This window comes from Schistocerca cancellata, chromosome 1 (genome assembly GCF_023864275.1).
Source record: "Schistocerca cancellata isolate TAMUIC-IGC-003103 chromosome 1, iqSchCanc2.1, whole genome shotgun sequence".
NCBI lineage: Eukaryota > Metazoa > Arthropoda > Insecta > Orthoptera > Acrididae > Schistocerca > Schistocerca cancellata.
This window is the reverse complement of record NC_064626.1, coordinates 790,346,233-790,371,389: the sequence shown is the minus strand read 5'-3', so window position 1 is coordinate 790,371,389 and position 25,157 is coordinate 790,346,233. Positions and strand designations below refer to the sequence as shown.

The following is a 25,157-nucleotide window of genomic DNA, read 5'->3' as shown; positions in this document are numbered from 1 at the left end:
GTGTAAGCTTCAATGAAGGACTGTGAATTGATAGCTGACTTAAAATCCCCACAAATCCTCAATGATCCATTCAGTTTTTTAGTTATCACAATCACTATCTGGTTGTAATGAGTGTCACAATTCCTCCTTCCTGTAGGTGTTGCAGCTTGAGACAAAGCTTGTCATGCAGTGCAAAAAGGAACATTCCTGAGTGTCACTGCAGGCAGCAAAGAGATGTTTCCTTCCAAGTCAGTGACGTTGGCTGATTGATGTGAGGAAATGAAGACATATTTTGAACAAGTGTCCCACAGGTAGAAATTTTGCATGAATCATTAGTTGTGATACACTGAATCGTGGACTTCTAAACCAAGGGTATGGAATAGACCCAAATCCAAAATGCTGGTGGCCCCTATCACATCACCTACGAGGATGCAGGCTGACAGGAACACTGCTTGGTACTGATCCCGAGTGCTGAACTGACCCTTGACCTTGGTGTGTCAGTGCTATAGCTTTTCAGTTGCTTAGAAAAAGGTTGTAATGTAGCAGAGCTCAGGTGGCAATATGTCTCTCAATCAACAATAGTGGTTGGAGGTCCAATATCAACTTGAAAAACAATTGGGATGGGCCGTTCAAAAGCTCAGATGATGGGAAGGCATCTAGCTAAAGATGGGTCATTTAACTTTAAGAGGTCATTCCAGAGTTCTTCATCTGGAGAGTGGAACAGAATTGAATCCCTAACCTGTGATTCTGCATGAGAATGTCTGCACTGAGGATTAGGACACTGAAAATGGCAATCCCTAGAAAGGCCCTGCAAACAGGCTATCGGTTCCTTGTGTGACTGTCATTTTGTTTGTGGCAGCTGAAAGATTGTGACAGGTGGCTGTCATGTGCACGAGACTTGAGCATCAAAATAGTCCAACAAACAGGACATACATAAGGCAAAGCATGAGGCTGAACCCCAAAGACTGAGCTAGTACAGGAGATGATAGCTTTCTGCTCCAGCATAAAAAAAAAAAATAAATAAATAAAAATAAAAAAAAACCTGTGCTGCTGCAGGATATCAGTTGAGATGCCATGGGCGATGGTGCTGTTCAAGGCAGGGGACATAGTTGGTCCATGACTCTGCTTTTTTGTCATATGTCTGGAATGATGGGACCACTGTTTGAAGGCTGTTTACCAGTGAGTTGATGCGGGACAACTGTGTAGAGATGTCTGATGGTGAGGTGGTGGTGGCAGCCATCTTCTCTCATAAAATCAGTGTGTGTGTGTGTGTGTGTGTGTGTGTGTGAGAGAGAGAGAGAGAGAGAGAGAGAGAGAACCTAGCTGTAACAACACGAGCAGGGAACAATGCATGATGGATCTGTCATTGTGATGTAGACTGAATTACCTTTGATTGTTCTTCTTCCAGTATGATCACCTTTTAGTTTTGTTGTCATGGTCTGGCTACTCCATATCATGGCCAGGCACAAACTCATTCCTCTTGATTTCATATCCAGGCAGGGTGACGCGGTAAGAAAGTGTCTCACTACTTTGAACTACTGAATGATAAACACATCTTCAACAACAGTCTTCTGTATTGTTCTAATTGTTTGCATCAATTGTGAAGACAGATCCAGACATCAGGAACTCATAGACTTGAACATATTGATCAGTATGTCCAACTACATTGAACTTGACATAAGATTTGCAATCTTCATTTCTCTTGAGTGTTTACATGCTAGTATGTGCATTTTCTATGAGGTGTTCATCACACTTGCAAGGGGCATTACCAAGGCATAAACACCTGCATTCAGCAAGTGCTACTGCTGTCACCACACTGCACCTCTCCACTGCTATGTTACATCACTGCATATGCATCATCAGCACAGGTCACAAATCAGGGTGCACACAGTGGATTGTTCCCATTATATAAGGTGTATGACTTTGCGTCTGCTGTTTGCCAATAGGTGGCAACAACAGTAAGTAGCTGTCGAAAGAAACAGATCGCAGACATCAGGCAGTTAGCTTGGACTTCGGTCAGCGTAACCTCATTCAAACATTAGTCAATGGAAAATACTTTGAATGATACATTTGTATCCAATTTGTTTCATTAAAGCCTCAAATGTTGGGGAAAAAATGGCAGAAGCAAAGTAGTACACCTTGTATACGAAATTTATAAGACATATGGCCATCTTTCAACAGTGAGAGTGTCCCTAGTGGAACACATGTCATTCTCACAAGTAACCTGTGTTACACTACAGATTCCCCCACTGTGATGAAATATATCATGCAAACTCCTGTAATGCACACTTTACAATTGAATGTAACCTATCAGATATCATATTACAATAAAAAAAAACCTGTGCTGCTGCAGGATATCAGTTGAGATGCCATGGGCGATGGTGCTGTTCAAGGCAGGGGACATAGTTGGTCCATGACTCTGCTTTTTTGTCATATGTCTGGAATGATGGGACCACTGTTTGAAGGCTGTTTACCAGTGAGTTGATGCGGGACAACTGTGTAGAGATGTCTGATGGTGAGGTGGTGGTGGCAGCCATCTTCTCTCATAAAATCAGTGTGTGTGTGTGTGTGTGTGTGTGTGTGTGTGTGAGAGAGAGAGAGAGAGAGAGAGAGAGAACCTAGCTGTAACAACACGAGCAGGGAACAATGCATGATGGATCTGTCATTGTGATGTAGACTGAATTACCTTTGATTGTTCTTCTTCCAGTATGATCACCTTTTAGTTTTGTTGTCATGGTCTGGCTACTCCATATCATGGCGAGGCACAAACTCATTCCTCTTGATTTCATATCCAGGCAGGGTGACGCGGTAAGAAAGTGTCTCACTACTTTGAACTACTGAATGATAAACACATCTTCAACAACAGTCTTCTGTATTGTTCTAATTGTTTGCATCAATTGTGAAGACAGATCCAGACATCAGGAACTCATAGACTTGAACATATTGATCAGTATGTCCAACTACATTGAACTTGACATAAGATTTGCAATCTTCATTTCTCTTGAGTGTTTACATGCTAGTATGTGCATTTTCTATGAGGTGTTCATCACACTTGCAAGGGGCATTACCAAGGCATAAACACCTGCATTCAGCAAGTGCTACTGCTGTCACCACACTGCACCTCTCCACTGCTATGTTACATCACTGCATATGCATCATCAGCACAGGTCACAAATCAGGGTGCACACAGTGGATTGTTCCCATTATATAAGGTGTATGACTTTGCGTCTGCTGTTTGCCAATAGGTGGCAACAACAGTAAGTAGCTGTCGAAAGAAACAGATCGCAGACATCAGGCAGTTAGCTTGGACTTCGGTCAGCGTAACCTCATTCAAACATTAGTCAATGGAAAATACTTTGAATGATACATTTGTATCCAATTTGTTTCATTAAAGCCTCAAATGTTGGGGAAAAAATGGCAGAAGCAAAGTAGTACACCTTGTATACGAAATTTATAAGACATATGGCCATCTTTCAACAGTGAGAGTGTCCCTAGTGGAACACATGTCATTCTCACAAGTAACCTGTGTTACACTACAGATTCCCCCACTGTGATGAAATATATCATGCAAACTCCTGTAATGCACACTTTACAATTGAATGTAACCTATCAGATATCATATTACAATTTAATATATCCATAACAAATATATAGAATATTTTCTTTAAATTTTTGTGCATGATTATTTATTTGGTCTCAAAGAGTTAGTGTTGTAGATATCTCTTGTAATTAAGCCCACCATGGTGTTCATGCTCCGTCATAACACACTCCATAACATTAATTGTGCTTTTAACTTATAAGAGCATGGCATGTGTTTTCTTCATTTAAACTGAAATACAGTGTTAAGTAACAGCAGTGGTTTAACATCAGCAGTATACTTAATTTCATACTTAACCATCCAAATCTCAGGTTTGAAAGCGTCAACATACACTGGATGTAGATTACCACACATTGGTTCCAGGGTAAATTTGTTTGCTCCTAACTAGTTTGGATACCTCTTCAACAAAGAAACCAGTTGCTGCCACTCAGCACATCTTCTCCCACCTTAATAAATGAGTTCAACCCTTTTTTTTTTTTTTTTTTTTGGTGGATACTGTAAAACCAATCTTCCTTTCAGATGAAAGTGTCCCTTTATATTCCCTACCAAAAATGGCTTAGTTAATCCCTCTGTGGATTCGCCTAACGAAAGGACTAGTCCCCTCTATTGGGTACACCTATCCCAAGACCTCTCCACACAAAACGCTGTACAGGCCATTCCTTTCTTGAATACACCAGCCCTCAGGCATAGTACAGCCTCTCTATAGGTATGCCTACCCATTTCAACTCCCTCAACTCCTCTAAAGCAGGATACACTTCACCACATAAAAACTGTCTGTACAGTACATCAGTTTCATTTCTCACATCCTGACAAAAAGGAGGAGCCTCTTGTAGCTGTAGGTGTGGGAAACATGCAGCAGTCCTTAGCAGTTAAAAACTATAAGTCAGTTGCAAATTCTAACAGAAAGAAGAAGGTTCTGTTGCTAGGTAGTTTGCATGGCAGAGGTGTGGGCCAGCAGTTACTTTGTGTCTGCTGTTTGCCAATAGGGGAGTGAGTACCAGGTCATCAGCATTGTGAAGCATTGGGCAGAGTTGGCTCAGGTGACTGGCACCGTAAGGGAGTTATGTAGGAATTTTATGATAGAGGATCAGGTAGTGCTTGTGGATGGAGCTGGGAATAATCTTGATAGGGATGGGAAATATGGTGTAGTGGTGACCTGGTAAAGATAGCTACTCAAATTGGTGGCACTAACGTGCACTTCGTGCAACTGTTTCAGCATTGTGATCGGCTTCGCCTTAATGCTGCGGTTAGGGTTTTTAACATGGGGCTGGAGAAGGTGCTGATGGCAGAGGGCATGGCTCACATTACATTCGTGCCAGTTGAGTCTATCAATTGACAGGTTTCACTAGGCATGGCCTGCACCTCAATAGGTATGGGACTGGCAAAGCTCATACGTGACAGTGTAGTGGGTGGAGGAATCACTCATGGGAAAATTCCTGTAGAAATTGGTGTTAGACCTGCACCTTTTTTAGACTGAAGTCAGCTGATAGGTATCCCCTCTAGAAGGAAGTCCCTCTAAAAAAGTAATCACCTTCAAAGGAGGTCAGGTGTCCAAGTAGTGAAGGAATTAACATATTTTATCAAAATATTAGAGGTATCAGGAGTAAAGTTAGTGAACTGCTTATAGATGTTGACTCCGACATTATTGGTATGTCAAAGTACCTCTTAAATAATTTAACAATTCAGTGGCTTCCTTTACCATAATACAGATTAGGTGGCTGTTTTTCAAGGAGTTCTCTGTGGAGTGGGGGAGTGGTCATGTACATAAAAAACAGTATTCCATTTGAATCCGTAGGCATATCACAGCACTGCACTGAACAGGTGTTTGAATGCTGTGCAGGAGCAGCTTGAATTTAGTGAAATTAAACTTCTAACTGTTGTTTATAGGTATTCTAACTCTGACTTCAGAGCATTTCTGCTCAAGCTAGGGAGGGTTCTTGTTTCACTTTATAGGAAGTACCAAAAATTAGTTATATGTGGTGACTTCAATATTAATTTTGTATGTGATTGTGCAAGAAAAAGGATGTTAGAAGATCTTCTAAAATTATATGAGCTGATACAGACTGTTTCTCCCAACCAATGTGCAACAGTAGCACAGCCATAGACAATATTTTTGTTCATCCTTCATTACTAGATGGGTATACCCTTAGTAAAAGGGTGAATGGCCTTTTAGACCATGTTGCACAAATTTCAATACTAAAGGGTTTTTGTAATCAAACAAAAGTTATATATAATTACAAACTATGTAGAAAAGCTAATCCAATGGCAGTAGAGAGTTTTTTAAACCTCATTAAGGAACAAAGTTTCAGGATGTTTATAGTATCGGTAACATAGACAACAACTGTAATTCTTTCCTTAACACATTTCTCATGCTCTTTTAAAGCTGCTTTCCATTAGAACATTCTAAACAGGGTACTCTCAGTAACAGGCAGTCTGGGTGACTGAGTAGTGGCGTAAGGATATCATATAGGACACAGTGGGAATTATATCATAATGTTAGAAGTAGTCACAATCAAGCTACAGTAACCCATTACAAAAAGTATTGTAAGGTGCTTAAAATGTTATTATGAAGGCAAAGAGTATGTGGTTCACAAACAGAATAGCTCATTCAGTGGATAAAATTAAAACCATATGGTCAGTCGTGAAGGAAGTGTCTGGTCAGCGGCACAAGGTCGATGATATAAAGTCAGTTCATAGTAGAAATATTTCTGTTAGTGATCAGTCAGATATATGTGCAATATTTAACAGTCACTTTCGGGGTGTTGCTGGTGGATTAAATAAAAACTTAGTTTCAACAAAGATTCATATAACTCTCTTGGAAAATGATTTTCCAAGACTCATGTCTGAAATACTTCTCTGTGATACTGAGAAGTGGGAGATTGAGTCAACAATTAAATCGATGAAGACTAGGGACTGTCATGGATATGATGTGGTACCTAGTGGAATATTAAAGTACTGTGCTGCACATTTTAGCCCTGCACTTAGCCATATTTGTGATTTCCCTTTAAGAATGGTCAGTTTTCTGAACGACTGAAGTACTCTGTAGTAATGCCACTTTATAAAAAGGGAGAAAGGGTAATGCAGACAATTTTAGACCTGTATCTATGCCATCACTGTTTGCTTAAGTTATTGAAAAGGCTCTGTACGTAAGGGTAATTGATCATTTTGTCTCACATATTTTGATATCAAATGTGCATTTCAATTTTAGAAGTGCTTTAACAGCTGAAAATGCTATGTTCCCTTTTCTCTGTGAGGTACTGGATGCATTAAATGAAAGGTGTTGAACACTGGGATCTTTTTTTATTTTATTAAGGCATTTGATTGTGTTGATCACAAAATATTTCTTTAGAAATTGGACCATTATGAAATACGGGGAGTAGCTCACAGTTGATTCACCTCTTACTTTAACAACAGACAGCAAAAGGTCATTATCCACAGTGTTGAGAATGGCTGTGATGTGGGGCTGAATGGAGCATGGGCAAATGGTGGCGGCCCCAGGGATCAGTGCTGTGGCCCCTCCTGTTCCTTAATTACGTAAATAATATGTCCTTTGGTATTACAGGTGATTCTAAAATATTCCTGTTTGCTGCTCACACTTTTGTAGGTAGTAAAGGATGTTATGCACAACACTGGCACTGTTTCAAATAGTACAATTCATGACACAAGTTCATGGTTTATAGAAAATAAACTGACATTAAATCACAGTAAGACTTAGTTAATTCAGTTTCTAACACACAGTTCAACAAAACCTGTTGTTTTAATTTCACAGAATGGGAATATGATTAGCAAAACTGATTTCTAGGTGTTCAGACAGATAGTAAACTGTCATTGAAAGCCCATGTTCAGGATCTTGTTCAAAGACTTAATGCTGACATTTTTACTATTCAAATGGTATCTGAAGTAAGTGATTGTTCAACATGAGAAATAGCTTGCTTTGCTTAGTTTCATTCAGTTTTGGTGTATGGTATTATATTTTGTGGTAACTCTTCCGATTCACAAAGGATATTTTTGGCGCAGAAACAGGTGGTTTGGGCGATAACTGGTGTAAGTTCACGAACCTCTTGTTGACCCCTGTTCACTAGTCTGGATATTCTGACATTGGCCTCTCAATATATATACTCTATACTGTTGTTTCTTGTTAATAATATCAGCTTAATCCCAAGTATTATCAGCTTTCACTTAATTAGTACTAGGCAGAAATCCAATCTCCATTTGGATCACTCTCCTTTGACATTTGCACAGAAAGGTGTGCAGTATACTGCTGCATACATTTTCAATAAGATACCACAAGAATTAAAAAATCTTAGCAGTAATCCAGGTACTTTAAAATTGAAACTGAAGAGTTTCCTCATGGGTCACTCCTTCTATTCTGTCGAAGAGTTCCTCAAAAAATTAAGCTGATTCCTGTGTTATATTGTTAATTGCATTTACATAAACTTGTGGCTTGCCTTTTTTTGGTTCATAAACATTTTAGTTTATCTGTTATTACTTTTATGTTGTAATTTCATGTACTGACACATTCCAAGACCTTGGAGATTTGCTACTCAATTTGGTCCTGTGGGACTAGGTGTGTATTTAAAAAAATGGGGTTTCTTCACATCTCACAGTTCTTTACCCCAGTTTTAAGGCATACCACAACATACACCCTTATCAACATTGCTTTTATGTACATATTTGTTGCTGTATGAAAATACACCTGTAACTTTGGGTACCAGAACTGATATTCCCACATTCCTTTCCTTTTCTCAGGATAATTTACATCCCCAACTATGTTTGTAATTAAAATTATCAAAGTCAACTTGTCCAGCTCAACTTATCATTAAAAGTTCCTCAATACATAACAAAGTGAGGTCTGAAATTGCCAGTTTCATCCCTTGACAGTTCAAAGGATTTTATATTGATGACAAAACCTGATAGGATAGTCAAGATAACTCTATTTTCTTTCTCCAATGTCACTTAAAGCACTTATAATATATATCAGGGTAATTAACTTTCATTTATGTCTTCTGACACTTATTGAAATTATGTTACTTACGTACAGCATAACTTTCAGGTGTCCTACTCCTGTTCCTAGTGTAGCACCTTCTCTCTACTGAAAACTGATAAAACAATCTTGTTTTACTGTTCATGCATCTGCTGTATCAATTAATCAGTTTCTTGCTATCTTCTCCTCATTATGCTCATGTTAGCATGTCATATTTCAGACTGCTGCACTGCTTGCATGGGCTTTTCCCCATTATCTACACCCACAACGTGTGTCATGCACAACATGCAGTGTACTAACATCATACACAATATGTGTATGGCACAAAAATTATGTCCATTTGCCCAAGTCATATTGTCACTAGTCAGTCCATCTCTTCCCATCTCTATAAACTATCCATAAAGAACCCACCATATAAAACCAACAAAAACTCTACCATTTTGTACTGTTCTTCTTAAAGAAATATAAAATCCTAATTATATGTAACACTATACTTAGATAATGTATATATGAATCTTTTTCTGTAAGAAACATACTTTATATTATTAATACTTATAAAAAAATTGATAATTCCAGTTATGCGCATAACGACTTTTAGCGCTAGGTCCTAGCTTTCGCAAACAAGGATACATTTTAGTTATTTAGATAGAATAGTAAGAGGTACAGAAATAAAAGAATAAATATGAAAGTCATTAACTTGGACTTCTGACAGGCATTACCGTATTTACTCGAATCTAAGCCGCACTCGAGTCTAAGCCACACCTGAAAAATGAGACTCGAAATAAAGGAAAAAAAAATTCCCGAATCTAAGCCGCACCGGAAATTTGAGACTCGAAATTCAAGGGGAGAGTAAAGTTTTAGGCCGCACCTCCAAATCGAAACAAAGTTGGTCCATTGTAATATGAGACACAATTTAGGTCGAATGAATGACGATACAGCTACAGTAGTTTGGTTCGAGTCGTAAGCTTAGCAGTTAAGCTTTACCAGGTAGCCATTGCTATGCGTCAGGTGCTCCATCCATATTTATACAGGTACCCTTCCTTTTTCACATGCTTCGTCTGGTTTGAATCGATTGCTTATTTTGCTTTGATCTGATGAGTGCTGTTTTCTTTGTTATAGGTGTTTGCGTCACTCTAAGCTGAAAATGCATTACTGTACCGTGTCATGCATTGTTTGTCGCATTCTGATAGTGTGTGTTTATGGCCTGTCGCCGCTCACGGCATGGCTTGCTTTTGCGAAAACGTTTCTCCGTTTGAAAATCTTTGCGGCCGCTTCTTTAGTACATCAAATTCTGCACAGAAATTAGTCATCTTAGAATTAAAAATCTAGTCAGTTGCCATGCTTCATTGCTGACAGTATCACTATTAGGCATAAGAATAATACGAATATAAACATGACACGATACGCATATTCTTCCGCGTTTGCTGTTGTCTCACTCTAGTTTCGTAGTTTATTAGGCAGGCAGGATTTAAATGAGATAGCAGCAAACACAAAAGAATACATGACAAAATGTTGATATTCATATTATTCTTATGGTGAAGAGAATACTGCATGTGATCCACATTTCATCAGGTTCCTATTAGCAACCATCTCTTCTCACAGGTAGGAAAATATTCAGAAAGTAGAGTTGGCCATATTGACAAACATCCCAAAAAGTCTTGCATGTCGGATTTTCGTAGTACATTGAAATTCTGCTACATTCGAAGATGAACAATATGGAATTTGTATTTACTTCGTTGGATAATGTATGAAAGTGCAAAGGTCGAAACTCGGGGCGGAGAAAAAAAAGCTCGTCTTCCAAATTTTTTTTTTTTTTTTTTTTTTACTGGTGCGGAGGTTTTTGCGCCATGCCTGTATAGCGCTACATATATTCGACGGCAGAAGTTAGTTGTGGCGGCACCTACCAACATTTTTCAGAACTTCCACTTGCTTTGCACTCGATTCTAAGCCGCAGGTGGCTTTTTGGATTACAAAAACTGGAAAAAAAGTGCGGCTTAGATTCGAGTAAATACGGTATTCTTTCACACATTGTGCAAATTCTCCTGGGGGTGTATATTTCTTAACGGTATGAACATTGTATATTCCCTTTTCTTGACCTGTATCTGGACCAACCAGCAACAGTCCCTTAGGATGTGGTGTTCCCACCACCTTAAAAGGTCCAAAATACCGTGAAAGAACTTACTTGAGTCTTTCTTTATGTTGGAACTATGATGACATCTTTTACTAAAACTAAGTCATCTACAATAAATATAAGTGCGTCTGTCATATAGTTAAACTTATGTAGTCTGGTCTTATTGTCTATTACTGCTGCCTCTTTTCGTTTGATGGGAGTCATTTAAAGAATTTTAATAATGGCTCTCCTATAAATTTCTTATACTTTATCTCTACTGCAGATAACCCAATGGGCATTTGGGGTAACTCATTCAATATGGCTTGGAATCCTGGTATCATCTGTACCCATGTGGTTTGTTTGTAGGAGCAAAATGTTCTACATAATTGGCCAATCTCTTTCATTACTCTCTCACACAGATTGGATCGTGGGTGGTATTTGAAGTCTTCAGAATGGGCATTTCCTCATTCTGCTGCATCACTGAATGAATAACTAAGCATAAAATCTATCTTTCTGGAGTCCTCCCATGTTTTTGGTAATGATCTAGTTAACATCCTTAAAAATGCAGTGAATACACCTCCCCATCCAGTCTGAACTTTGGAAACTGTTTAGAAAAAGTTATTCCATTTCCCATTTGAATATCCTCAAAAACCTCATCAGATACACCAACATTATTATTACTCTCAGCATTCTAAATACTGTTTTTGCATTTTCTAAGGCATCGCACAATTTCTGTATTTCCTTTCAGTTCTGTACAGTATCTCCTAAAGAACTGGTTTTAATAGTAGCAAGTTCAACTGTATCCTGTGCTTTTTGTAGTATAAAGTCCTGCAATCTGTCTTCCAAAGTAAGCAAAGTTGTTTTACAACTCAAACTTTCATTCAATAATGATCCCTGCTCTAACATTTTGACCCATTCCTGTGTATCTTAGGTTTGGTTGTGTATGGTTTCTACTTTTTTATGAACTGCTCTCAAATGATCATGTACTTCATTCCTCACTAAATCACACTGTGTGTTAATGTCCATTTGTACATTGCTAGGCAAATCATTTAAATATTTCTCCATAGCAGTAATTTTATTTCTCTGTACATTGATCATGGACATTAGCTCCTCTTTAAACACTTTGTCTGTGATTTAATCACTGCCAACTTGGTAGTTGTAGTCTCTAACTTTTTGTTGATACTTTGTTCTAACTTCTTCAATGTAGCATCCCCTTGACCCTTAGTTGTTTTCTGTTAAGGTTATCTTTGAATTTCTTACTATTTTTGTCTTGTGCTTTAATAGCTTCCTCTAGTTTTTTATCAGTACTTAAATTCAGCTCTGCTTTAATATCATCCCTATGTACTTTAAGGGCTGTATTTATCTTAGAGTTCAATTCAGCCTTAAGGGCTTCCTGTGAGCTTCTTATCATTTCATCTAATTTCTTGTTAAATGCTTTACTGTTTTCCTTCACAGCTTCACTGTTCTGTTCTGTTAATAACCTAAACCATTTTGGTGCCTCCGCTGCCATTTTTCTAGTCCACAACTAATTAAATTCTCATCTAATTAGTTAAAGTAGTTGTTCACCAAGTTTCTTTACTCACAAACATTGGTAACTAATCACATAAGCTCCTGTACACCTAACAATTTAAAAAAAAGAAAAAGAATGGTGCCAAACTCACAAAATCACAGCTGACCTGATGCATAGCATAGCAAAGTGGGAATGCTGCCATTGACTGCACAAGCAACTCTGGTGCATCGTATTAAGAAGCTGTGACTGGCAGCTGCCACTCTGGTTGTAAGCCACTGAAATGATGTGCCACAAAGGCTCGCACCACTGTAGTCAGGTTGTCGAGTTGAACTGCTGTCATCCAGTCAACCTGCTGCTATCCTGTTGGTAGTCTTCCTTGCCAGACCTGCTGCAAACTTTTCCACCTTGTAACTGATACATGTGTGTGCATCATTTGATGAATAATGCTTTGTAAATGCTTACAGTTAGTGTAGACAGCCACTATCATTTATCTTCTGGCTGTGAAAATGTCTTCCTTCCTTCTTGTTATCTAGGATATTGTTAACTTTGTGCTCACTCACTTAAGTTCTGATGTTGATTCTAGAGTTCTCCATGGTTAGCAAGTCTTTCTTTGAAATAATTCCAAAAAAATTACCCAATGTCTCTCCTTTCCAGCACCACAGTTGTCTCATCCTTTAGTAAGGTTGCCAGATGCTGCATTTCCTCCCATGTATGTGTGGCTGCTTGGCTGTTATATTTTGCATAGTGAACACAGCATGGTGGATCTGTCAGTGTGATGAAGTCTGAATTAACTTTGATTCTTCTTCTTCCAACATGATCACCTTTTAGTTTTGTTCTCATGGCCTGACGACTCTGTACTAGAGCCATGTGCGAACTCATTTCTCTTGACTTCGTATCGAGGCAGGATGATGGTGTAAGAGAGTGTCTCACTACTTCCAACTGCCGAATGGTGAATATATCCACAATGATAATCTCCAGTGCTGCTCCAGTTATTTACATTAATTGTGAAGATAGATCAAAATATTCATAACTCATAAACTCATTTGTCTTGAGCATTTACATTGTTGTTTGACCATTTTCTCTTAAGTGTTCATGACACTTTCAAGGGGCATCACCAAGGCATAAACACCTACATCCAGCAAGTGCTACTGTACATACCACGCTATTGCACATAACGTTAAAACAAAATGTTAACTGTTTTTAGTATTTATGTTGGCGCTTACTTAGCTATGTTGTTATAAAGGTACTTGCAGTTTTGTGATGATCTAATGCATTTATTGTTAATACAATCTATAGGATATCTTAACTATGTTTTGTCACAAAGAGGGCATCAAGAAATTTTTTTAGCATTACAGAACTTTTTATATTTGGAATCATGATTGGTTTTAAATAATGTAATTGACTTTTAACAGTAGAAACTATGCACTGCAACAACACCTGGCATACTTCTTGTCAGTTCATCCCATGTATTGGCTGCTGACAGTTAGTCTTGTGGTGCCCTAGTAGGCATGAAGTATGATCATATGGATGCAATGTTGTGGCGATTTGCTTATGTAATTTCAACTTTTACTTTCGATGTGTCAACACATCATTCATGTCATATGCTGTGCATCTGGAGATTTAATGGTGTGATTTTGTGTGCATCTGGCACAATTTGCTTATAATAACCTGTACAAAGATATGTTGTCATTGATTCCTCTATTGGTTAATTTGGCGTTATTTGTGTAACCGGTTGCAGCACCTTTTGTAACGTTATTACAGATCTGCTGATGGTAACATAGTTTCACTGAAACTAGTCATCCACAATACAGTGTTTTATTATGATCTTGGCTAAGAGTTTTTCTTCTCCTAAGAAAGTAAACACAGGTCACCCCTTCACACTCAGTATGAGTAAACTAATTAATTCCTGTATGCTTTCATTACTTCAACTATTTACTTTATTTAATTGCTTAGATTTTATTCAGCTTCCCCCACTTTTCTTTCTACAGTGAAAGCTTTTGTTTCTACACTCCCAATTTCCTCCCTAAGTTTGTGTACCTGACTTTGTAGTCTTTTTGTGTGTTGTCCTAGATTTGAAGATTTGAAACTGATTATTTAATCTCTCTTGAACTCTCTTCATTTTTTAACATTAATTGTTTCATGTTTCAGAATTGTTCTTCACTGATTTGCATTATTTGACATATTCCTAACAAGACAGCTTTCAAATCAAAATCGCTCTGCTCTAATGTTCCAAACAAATAGCCCTCTTCTTTAATTGTTTCATCCACCTCCCCACATCTCGTAGTTGCCACACACACCCTCCCAAACACACATACTGATTCAGATTCTACTTCTGGCTCAGATATTGTCATTTTGGGTAACTTTTTTTATCACATGCAAAATACAATTTTAAAAAACTAATATTTTCATAAAAGAAATCATTTTGTGCTTAACATGCCTATCTGCTGCTGATGATAATGCTAGTTCCTCTGTTATCCAGTATATGCTCTTTGTTTGGAATTGTGTTTTTCAGTTCCACAATACTTATTTTTTGTTAATTTCCTGCGATGTTTTTACATACTAGTGTACATAGTATTATTATCCTAGACAACACCCACAATTCTAATTCTTCCTCCCTTTACTTCCAATTAAGTTCATTTCTTTGTGGAAATGAACTCACCGACCTCATTTGAGCAACAAGTCAAATTGTTCTGCAGTTCTCCAGAATTGTAAACAACTGGAGTATAAAAGGGGGAAATCAGTGTTTAAATATCAATGGGTTAATAATTAGTGCGTTTGTTAAGATCTACTTTTCTGTCACAATCCATTGTAGTTTCTTCTCCAAGTAGGCTTGTTGGTCTAAGAACTACAATTCATTGCTACTGGTTGCAGTAGAATAAACCAGTTTATTTTCTGTCCTGAATATCAATATTTGGATTAAAAGTTGCAGATGTACCACATGCATTTATTTCCAATCACAATTCATGAGTAAAACAAGAACATGCTACTCCTTACAGCAGAAGAGCTCAAATTCCAGGCTGCTAAATACTATGATCAACAACCAAACAAGATACAAGTGACCAGTGAAGCTCATGTCTCATTGTAATTCAATGAGGCTATAATTAAATGTTGGTTGTTTGCATCAAAAAATAATATTTAAAAGACAGTAAATTGCAGAAGTTCTTCTTTTATTTATTTATTTAAACATTAATAATAATAGATCTGAATCATTTTGAAGTTTTTTCAAAATTAAAGTGAACAAGACCTCTCTTTTCTGTAACATTTTCGTATCATAAATTTTAGTAGATTTGTTCCTAAGTCAAATAACTGTCTATAATTTATTTAATGATACCAAAGAAAACCAAATTTATATGATTTTTGAAGTATTTTTGTGTAATGAGTAATCTGGTAGTTTGAGTGTGTCATGTACTTGTGTGTATTGAGTACACCGATTATTATTATTATTATTATTATTGTGTGTTCTGATTCTTGGTGGAAACAGGGTTATTGACCAGATCCATTACAAAATAAACATAAAACTTCAGTTCTCCTTCTTTGAAGTGTAATTACACAACACAAGAAATATTTCAGAATCAAATCTATGTCTTTGAATTGGATGAGATATGTACGCCCTGTGGACTGTCAGTGACTGAAAACTGAATCACAATTACTAAGAGTCAAAGCACTGGTTCACAAGAGGCAGATTGTCTCAGACTACACAAACACTGCAGCAAACCAAAAAGCTGAAGTCCCAGAGTTCTGTACTGTAGAGTCCAAGTCTTGTTGTAGCTCAAGGATGATGTTGAGATCTATTTTCAAGCATGTGATCCTGCAGAAGTAGATGAACTTTGACTGCATCGTCTTGGAGTAATGCTGCTGCCCTCTGTTGGCATGCACTCGGGACTGCAGTGCTGGTGATCACCACTGTAGCCCCTGTGACTTTTGGCATAAGCCACCCATGGTCCAGTGCTGTTATGCTAGAGGGCTATAATTACTGATACAGCAGTTGAAGTATGCATATTTGATATTCACTGAGTTAACTGTTGAGCAGAAAGCCACTTTCACTGACATTTCTTGTTGATTCTTGAAGGTGCTTAAGTATTTGTCAGTTTATGTCATTAAATTTTGATAGTCGCTGCGTGACCAGATGTGAGTGGTGAGAAAGGTTTGCGTTTGACTCTCCATTGTTATACTACTGTGGTCCTTGCATTGCTTCCAAAATTTAAAGAAAATTGATTTAGTGGGTTTGCAACATTTAGCAACAGAGCTAAATCTATATCATCATTGTACAAGTTATTACTTAGTTTAATTGTGTTATGAGAAGGGAAGTTGCCACTCACCATATAGCGGAGATGCTGAGTCACAGATAGGCACAACAAAAAGACTCTCACAATTAAAGCTTTCAGCCATTGGCCTTCGTCAACAATAGACACACACACATATGCACGTGCTCATGTGTAAATGCAGCTCACAGGCATGACTAGTCTCAGGCAACTGAAACGACACTACTCACAAAGTAGCAGCAGGAGAACACACACACAAAAGATGGTGTTCTCCTGCTGCCACTTTGTAAGTAGTTTTTTTCTTTCCAATTACATTAAATTGTCATAAATTGATTATTTTTGAAGTTATTACTTTAGTTCTTCAAGTTTTTAACTAGTATAGATTGTCAGTCTTTAATCAGACTGAAGGGTTTGTTGCAGACCCCTTTTCATTTCAGTACTCTGTCTACTCTTGGGTAGGATATTATAGTAGATCTAGTGCTTTTAAGGTTGATCTTCTAATGCTTTTGTCATCTCTGATAGTGTTTTCTCTGCATTTTCAGAAATTTTTTCTGAAACATGTGTATTGTTTTCTAATCATCTGTGGTCTTCCGTAAATCTGATTAGTTTCCACTCTCTTTCTCTAAAATCTCCCTCTCGTTCCAGTTGTGATGACAAGGCTCCTTTTGATCAACCATATCTTGTTATACAATCAGTAGTTTTAGCCAAAATGGTTTTCATTTAATTGTCTGATGAGGTTATTCTTTTAATTGCTTTCTTACATGGTGGTGAGTTGTCTATGGAATAGTAATTCCACTGATTTAACCATTGTCAGTCAGATTACTTATCTCCTCTTGTGTTTGTTGTAGAAATGTGATGTTACCAAAACGGTTTTCATTAAATTGTCTAATGAGGTTATTCTTTTGATGAATTTATCACTTGGTGGCGGGCTTTCTAAGGGATAATAATTCCACTGTTCTCCTCTTGTGTTTATTGTAGAGCTGTCATCTTACCAAACTCACCTGGTTCTGGGATTTGTACTCAAACAAGGTGCTCTGTCCATTCTGTGATGCTGTTTTCTGTTGTTGTACTATAGATTCCACAAGGACACATTCTGGACTGGTTGAATTATTGACACTGATTGAGTTGCATATATCCAGTGAATGGTTTAAGATCATGTAACCACATGTGGTTGTCTATGCCCATATGTAAACTGATAATCCAGTCTTCTTTTCAATCTCATCTTGCACTGTGTGAGACACTGTGCCTGGCAGTGGCTGATATTGCTGCTTCCTGCACATGCCTGTGGCTGATTATTGTAAAGTGTCAAGATGCAAATTCATAATATAAGTGGTAATCATAATACTTTAATGAGCACCTCCCCCTCCATGAACCATGAACATTCCTGTCGGTAGGGTGGCTTGTGTGCCTCAGTAATACAGACAGCTATATTATAGGTACAATCTGAACAGAGGGTATCTGTTGAGAAGCCAGACAAATGTATGGTTTCTGAAGAGGGGCAGCGGCAGCCTTTTTAGTAGTTGGAGGGGCATCAGTCCGGATGATTGACTGATCTGGCCTTGTAACATCAACCAAAATGGCCTTACTGTGCTGGAACTGTGAATGGGTGAAAGCAAGGGAAACTACAGCCACAATTTTACTTAGCACTTGCAGCTCAACTGTATGGTTAACTGATGATGACATCCTCTTGGGTAAAATATTCTGGAGGTAAAATAGTTTTGAACACCAGTACATCAACTTCTCCTGTGATTGCTAGTTATTGCCAGGAAGATGATCTGCCACTTTATTCTTCATCATTCAGACATGTTTCACCACACTTGAAGCATCTGTGTCACCTAACCACTGTATTATATGGCAAAAGATTGTTGCCATACAGTTCCATGAACTCAGTGTGGGTTGTTGCAGTGTTTTCCTTTTCAAATGTAGGAAATTAATTACTGCACTTTGAACTGCTCCATTTTGTTTTATCTCCTCTGGTGATATGCTATGTTACTGTGGTGCTATGATTTCAGTGTGTATCATGACTACAGACATTTACTAGCAAATAATAATAATACTGATAACAACAATTACATATTGTGAGCTCTGCAACATCCATGTACTAATTTATATTTACGTGACAAACCCTATTTCTAGGGCTATATTTTAATTTTGACAAATGGATCTATGCCGACATTTGTAAAAACGGCGATGGTACATTAGTCCATACTAATGTAAAATTGCCACCTTCTGAAGAAGACAAATTTAAATTTGTTGAAACCTAGGTAAAGAATTCTTTATCCATTGCAACTGGTCAGCTGTTTATAATTTTATTACGTGGAACCATTGCTGTTGTGCAGCTATGTTTAAAATACTGAAATTCCAACAATTACATATCTTTATTTTTTGAGGTGATAATTAAAATATTAGTACTACCTCTCATACTTCCAGTTGCTTGAACCATTCCGCAGAATAGGGCCCCACATTATGATTATAGGTATGTACCTCTCATGTATCAACATAAGTCACAGTGTGACTTCTGAGCTCCAGCCTCGTTATCAACACCACAATGTCAACATAAAAAAAGATGTTTGACTTCCATGGTATCTGCTTTACTCAAACTGTCCTACACAATGGGCATCATCAACATTACAATTGTAGATATGATATACCATGCCATCAATCTTGAGTATTTAATGTGTTTGATGTGAAGGAACCTTGAAAGGATTGTTGTAATCCCACAACCTCAGTGCTCCTCAGACCTATTTATTGGGCTACCAGCAGTCAATTTGAACAGTTTTCAGTCCCCCAAGTCTGAAGGTGAAATGCAAATCTTGTGGTGTTGTTCCAAACTAGTGACTCCATTATCTTGCTGCTCTGCTTACAATTGCCAACAGATTAACTTCGTGCATAATTTGCTGTCACCCGGCAGCCATCCTATAGTTACAGATTTCAGAAAGTTAAGGGACAGTTGTTTGCCTTGTCAGTGAAGAGGCCACTTAATGTTTCCTTTATTGGTGGTGGCAGAGAAGAGAAAGCTGTCACCAAACAATACTATTTATACGAGAACATCAGTCATTGTCACAGGATGACAATAATATGTATCATTCTGTAGCAATTTGTTTATAATGCTCATTATTGCCTACCACATTAAAAATGGGACTTAAAAGCTCTGAAAAAAAGTAACCACATAACTTAAAGATTGATTAGAAGGAAATCTCTATTTTAAATTTTCTTGTGAATTTGTAATGATTACTAATGTCTTCATTTAAGCTGTTTGAAGACTGAGGCATGACAATATTAAATTCTTGCTGCATTCTTCATAAGCATGCATATTCAATATGAAATTAGTGGATTATATTGAAAATGTATGTATCATAGTTCTTCCAGATCATTTTCTATGTGCTGAGTAAAGTTCTACATGTGGGCCACACTTTTTATTTGAAACAGAATGAAATGAGTTTCTCTAAAATTATGATTGAAAGTCTAAACAAGATAATGTGCAGTCTTGGTTGTGAAGCCATTGTCAAATGACTGCCTAAAATACTTGTTAAGAATAAACTAATTAAAATATAAAACAACCATTGGTAGTTTTGTCAAAAGAATAAAAAACAGGACTTACATAGTACCATCAAAATGGTCATTATTGGGTTAAAGTAAAAGCTCTTATTAAATCACACGATGGTAAAAGAATAGAGGTTGGCCTAGTATACAATTAAATTAAATAGAAGTTAGGTATAATTAAAACTGGGTTTACATTATGAGATAGTTATTTAAGATGTACCGGCTTAAGTTACTTATCTTGAGACAGTCTTTTTTGCAGATTTCTCTGCTTTATGATTCTGGCTTCCATGTTTTTGGCTAAAGGGCTTCATTTGTGTTAATGCTGCTACATCTATGATTATGTAAGTCTGTTAAGGTATCTGATTCATGCTAGTTCACAGCCCCACCTTTATATACAAGGTGACACAAAAAGTCAAACAATGGAAAATCGAAGATGGAATGTAACAATACGAGAGAAAGAAAGTTGCTACTCCCCATATAGTGGAGATGATAAGTCATGATAGGAACAATAAAAAGATTCACACAATCATAGCTTTCAGCCATTAAGCTACAGCAGTGAAGTTTCACCTCTCTGAGACTGCAGACGTGTGTGCAAGTTGTGCTTGCGTGAGTGTGTGTGCGTGTGTGTATGTGTGTCTACTGCTGACAAAGGCCTTAATGGCCTAAAGCTATGATTGTATGAATCTTTTTATTGTGCCTATCCTGACTCAGCATCTCCACTATATGGTGATACAAAAAGTTGCGCAAAAATTGAACAAGATGATGGAAGAGTTGAAATACAACAGCTTTGGAACAGAAACTCATGGCCTCAGAAGTAATCTTTAGCCACTGAAACCTTTGGAATGTCAGGAACAATAAAGACAGTCAATGCACAGGTACCTTATGTTGTGGCGTATCAAGACAGCCACGCCACTCGGAAGTAGCCGAAATGTGCGCGTTAAATTCAAGCAGGCTTGCTGAGGTCTGAAACAGGATACGTAATGAATGCTATAAAGAAAAGTACGTAGCTTCTGTAATACTTAACTTTAATCCATCATTTGTATACAGCATTCTTGATGATACAAGTGAGACTCTCTCTAGATATGGTTAATGGCGCCTTGCTAGGTCATAGCCATGGACTTAGCTGAAGGCTATTCTAACTGTCTCTCGGCAAATGAGAGAAAGGCTTCGTCAGTGTAGTCACTAGCAAAGTCGTCGTACAACTGGGGCGAGTGCTAGTACGTCTCTCAAGACCTGCCGTGTGGTGGCGCTCGGTCTGCAATTACTGACAGTGGCGACACGCGGGTCCGACATGTACTAATGGACCGCGGCCGATTTAAAGCTACCACCTAGCAAGTGTGGTGTCTGGCTGTGACACCACACCTTAAGCTTAGGGAAGATAATGTATTGTTTCTTTGTACATACTACTGCTTGTTGTTCATAATCATGTTCTGTCTGTTGTCAAGCCATTGAGGTCTTGTGCATCATTTGCTGTGTATATACATCTGCATATCAGTTGGGCACTCTGAGACAATTGGGTCATTTGTACTGCAGTAGTGTATACTGTGGCATTATCAAAGGTACTTGCAGTATTTGTGATATGCACAGTACTTTGCAAAATGGAACATGCACATTTTCAGAACTGCAAGACAAACATTTCATCTGTAGTGGAGCTAAAAATGTCATGTGATGAGGGCCTCCCGTTGGGTAGACCGCTCGCCTGGTGCAAGTCTTTGATTTGACGCCACTTTGGCGACATGCGCATCGATGGGGATGAAATGATGATGATTAGGACAACACAACATCCAGTCCCTGAGCGGAGAAAATCTCCGACCCAACCGGGAATTGAACCCGGGCCTTGAGGATTGACAGGCTGTCATGCTGACCACTCAGCTACCAGGGGCGAACTGTGGTGGAGCTAATGGCAATGCACATGAAGCTCAACTCCTGTACCATGCTCAGCGTTCAAACAGACATCAATCACAGCCTCAAACATTTGAAAATGTCTGTAACCTGTTCAGGGATACATATTCTCTACGTCCAGTAGGTCATGTGGAGTACCCACAGAGCACTCAAACAGTCCATATGGAAGAGGAGGCACTTGCACACATGGAAGAACAGCGATTAACGAGCACAGATGCCATCAGTCATTCCATCATTCAAAATAGTTTGTGATGCATCCTGTGTGACATTCAGATGCACCTCTGCCACCACCAGTGAAATCAAGGTTTAAGTGTGGATGATTTCTAACAAAGTGTTTGATTTTGTGAATGGATTGTTCATAGATGAAGCACATTTCACCAGAGAGGGTTCTTTAATTTTCATAACAGTTACATCTGGGTGTGACACAATCCTTGCATCCCATTCAAACACCGCTACCACCAACAGCAGTTTTCAGTGCATATATAGACCAGTATTATCAGCAATCACATGATCAGACCATACCTCCTGCAACTAGTAGACTATGACTTGAATAGAATTAGATACAAGTTCCTTCAGAATTGCCAGAAGACACACCATATAACATGACTAGTCAGATGTGTATGCAACTAGATGGGGCACCTGTACACTTTTCTGTACAAGTATATGATGTACTGAGTGCCACATATCCCAGGAATTGGATCCTTTTTTTGTGGGAGCACATCAAAAGCCTTGTGTACATGACAGCAGTTCCTGAGGAAAAAACACTTCTTGCCAGGATACCTGCAGCCCTCACCATTGCTGGTGCCATGACCTACAAGTTGTCTTCACAAGCCATGCTCTGGGAAATAGGCACGGCCCTGGAGCGCATGTAATTTCACCTGGCATAAACCCATGACCAATGACTGACTGTAACCATGTGCCAAGTGCATAAAGCACACAGTCCCTCATGAGCTCACTTGATGGAGCTTCCATTTCTCCAGGAGGTATTACCTGACTACACTGACATCGACTTTGAACTATGCATGGACTTTACTTTTAGCCAGCTACCTTCTATTTGTGTAACTTGGAACTTACCTGTGATTGTTTGCCTCTACTGTGAGCTTTTACTTTGCACAATAAATTGTGCTCATTGCCACAGATCTCAGCATATGTTACACCTGTACTGAAAGTGATGGTTGCCATTTTGAATGCTTTCTATAATTTACAACATCGTTGAGTAAACAGCACATTATCTTTGCTCAACTTGACGTGTGATTTGATTTGATTTGATTTATTTCATGTTCAATTGGTCCAACTGTGTTGGGTTCACAAGGACATGGAATGAGGCAGTTTCTTACAAATACAATATGATAATCTTATAGCATATACAGACATTTGAGTACATAATTATATAAAAATTTATACAGTAAATTCTTTGAGCAGCAATACAGTAAAAAGAAAATACATATTTTCTTAGAATCATTAAAGCACTGCAGTAAACAGATACAGAGCACACAGAGATACAGAGTTCAAGTTAAATAACATTCTTAGTGTCATTATGTCAACTTGTATTATATAATATTATAATTTTAAAATTTATTTAGTTAAAAATTCATCTAAACTGTAAAAAGCTTTTTCTGGCTGAAATATTTTACTGATTTCTTAAACTTACTCTTGTTATGAATCTCTGTCTTTATTTCAGGAGGAAGAGCATTGAAGAGTTTTGTTCCAGTGTAGTGGACACCCTTTTGTGCCAAGCTCAGATTTCTATGCTCACTGTGTATGTCATTCTTCCTCCATGTGTTATGCTCATGATAATTACTATTTGGTTGAAATATCTCTATATTTGTACAAACAAAACACATGGGAGAAAAAATATTTTGGCATGTAGTTGTGTATATTTTAAGTTTTTGAAAACTATTTCTACACGAGTCTCTTGGGCACAATCCACATATAATTCTTAAAGCTTGCTTCTGTGCAATGAACACTTTCCTTGCTAGTGGCTTGTTGCCCCAAAAGATAATGCCGTATTCAATAAGTCAGTGAAAATAGCCATAGTATGCCATTTTTGCAGTGTTAGTGGCAACCCATAAAGCATATCTAGCAGAGCTAAGCCTCATACAGAGATTTATAATACATGAAGACCAGTTCATTTTTTGTCAATGTACACTCCAAGAAATTTTGTTGTTTCCATTCTTTCTATTGGCTGATTACTACATGTCACACTTATCTCTCTCTCTTTTTCTGTTTTTGTACAGGACTAAATGATGCTGGTCTTACTGGAATTTAATGAGAGACCATTCACCTTGAACCAATTAACCACATCTGAGAGTATGTGATTAATGAGTTCCCCAAGATTACTGTCTGTTCTACTGCTCATAAAAATTGCGGTATCATCAGCAAATAATGTAATTTAACACAGCAGGCTTGTACATGATGGTAGATCATTTATAAAAATCGGGAATAGTTGTGGCCCAAGAATTGAGCCCTGAGGCACTCCACATGTAACGGAACTCCACTCAGAACGTGAGGAAACGTCACATACTCCACATGAGCTTTTCAAGACAACTTTTTGTTTTCTGTCTTGGAGGCATGACTGTAGTCAGTTGCCTGCAACACCACCTATTCCTACTAATTTGGCTTTTTGCAAGAGAATCTGGTGATCAACACAGTCAAACGCTTTGGATAAATCACAGATGACACCAAGTGCTAGCATTTTTTTCATTAAGGGTTTCTAGGACTTCATTTGCAAGTGCATAGACTGCATCTTCTGTTGAATGGCCATTTTGCAAGCCAAATTGGCTCTTGCTGAGAACTCCATTCTTCATGAGATGATCAGTAATTCTTACATGTATTAGCTTTTCTAGAATTTTGGAGAAAGCTGTCAGCAAAGAGATAGGTCAATAGTTAGTTAGTTCAGCTTTATCACCCTTTTTGTACAGGGGCTTCACAATGGCATACTTAAGCCTACTGGGAACAACACCTTTCTGAAGGGAAGCATTGAAAATATGACAGAGAATGTCCCTTATCCACACACAAGAATATTTCGATAAATTACTAGATATATTATCAACCCCTGCAGAGTTCTTACTTTTTAGACACATGATGAATTTTTGATTTCTTCTACAGTGACAGGATTAAGGCGCATTTCTGAAATTGTATTTGAATATACTGCTTGACAAAGAGTTACAGCTTCATCAACATTGGGCTTGCAACCAATCTGTTGAATTACTGATAGGAAGTGTTTATTAAAAATCTCAGTCACACTTTTTGGGTTATCTACTAGGGTT

General features: G+C 37.9%; 1 protein-coding gene across 10 annotated transcripts in view; it reads left to right on the top strand.

The window, feature by feature from the left end:
• LOC126187542 (putative thiamine transporter SLC35F3) overlaps nt 1–25,157 on the top strand; it is a 653,727-nt gene that overhangs the window by 539,534 nt on the left and 89,036 nt on the right. The window contains exon 13 of one of the 10 annotated variants that reach the window (XM_049928765.1): nt 23,570–23,647. The exons of 8 other annotated variants lie outside the window; for them this stretch is intronic. In XM_049928765.1, coding sequence (XP_049784722.1) covers nt 23,570–23,604 — 35 coding nt within the window. In that variant the 3' untranslated portion in view covers nt 23,605–23,647. Of the gene's footprint in view, nt 1–23,569; nt 23,648–25,157 lie in introns of those variants that run through there. One more of the 10 variants, XM_049928725.1, reaches the window with a different exon arrangement.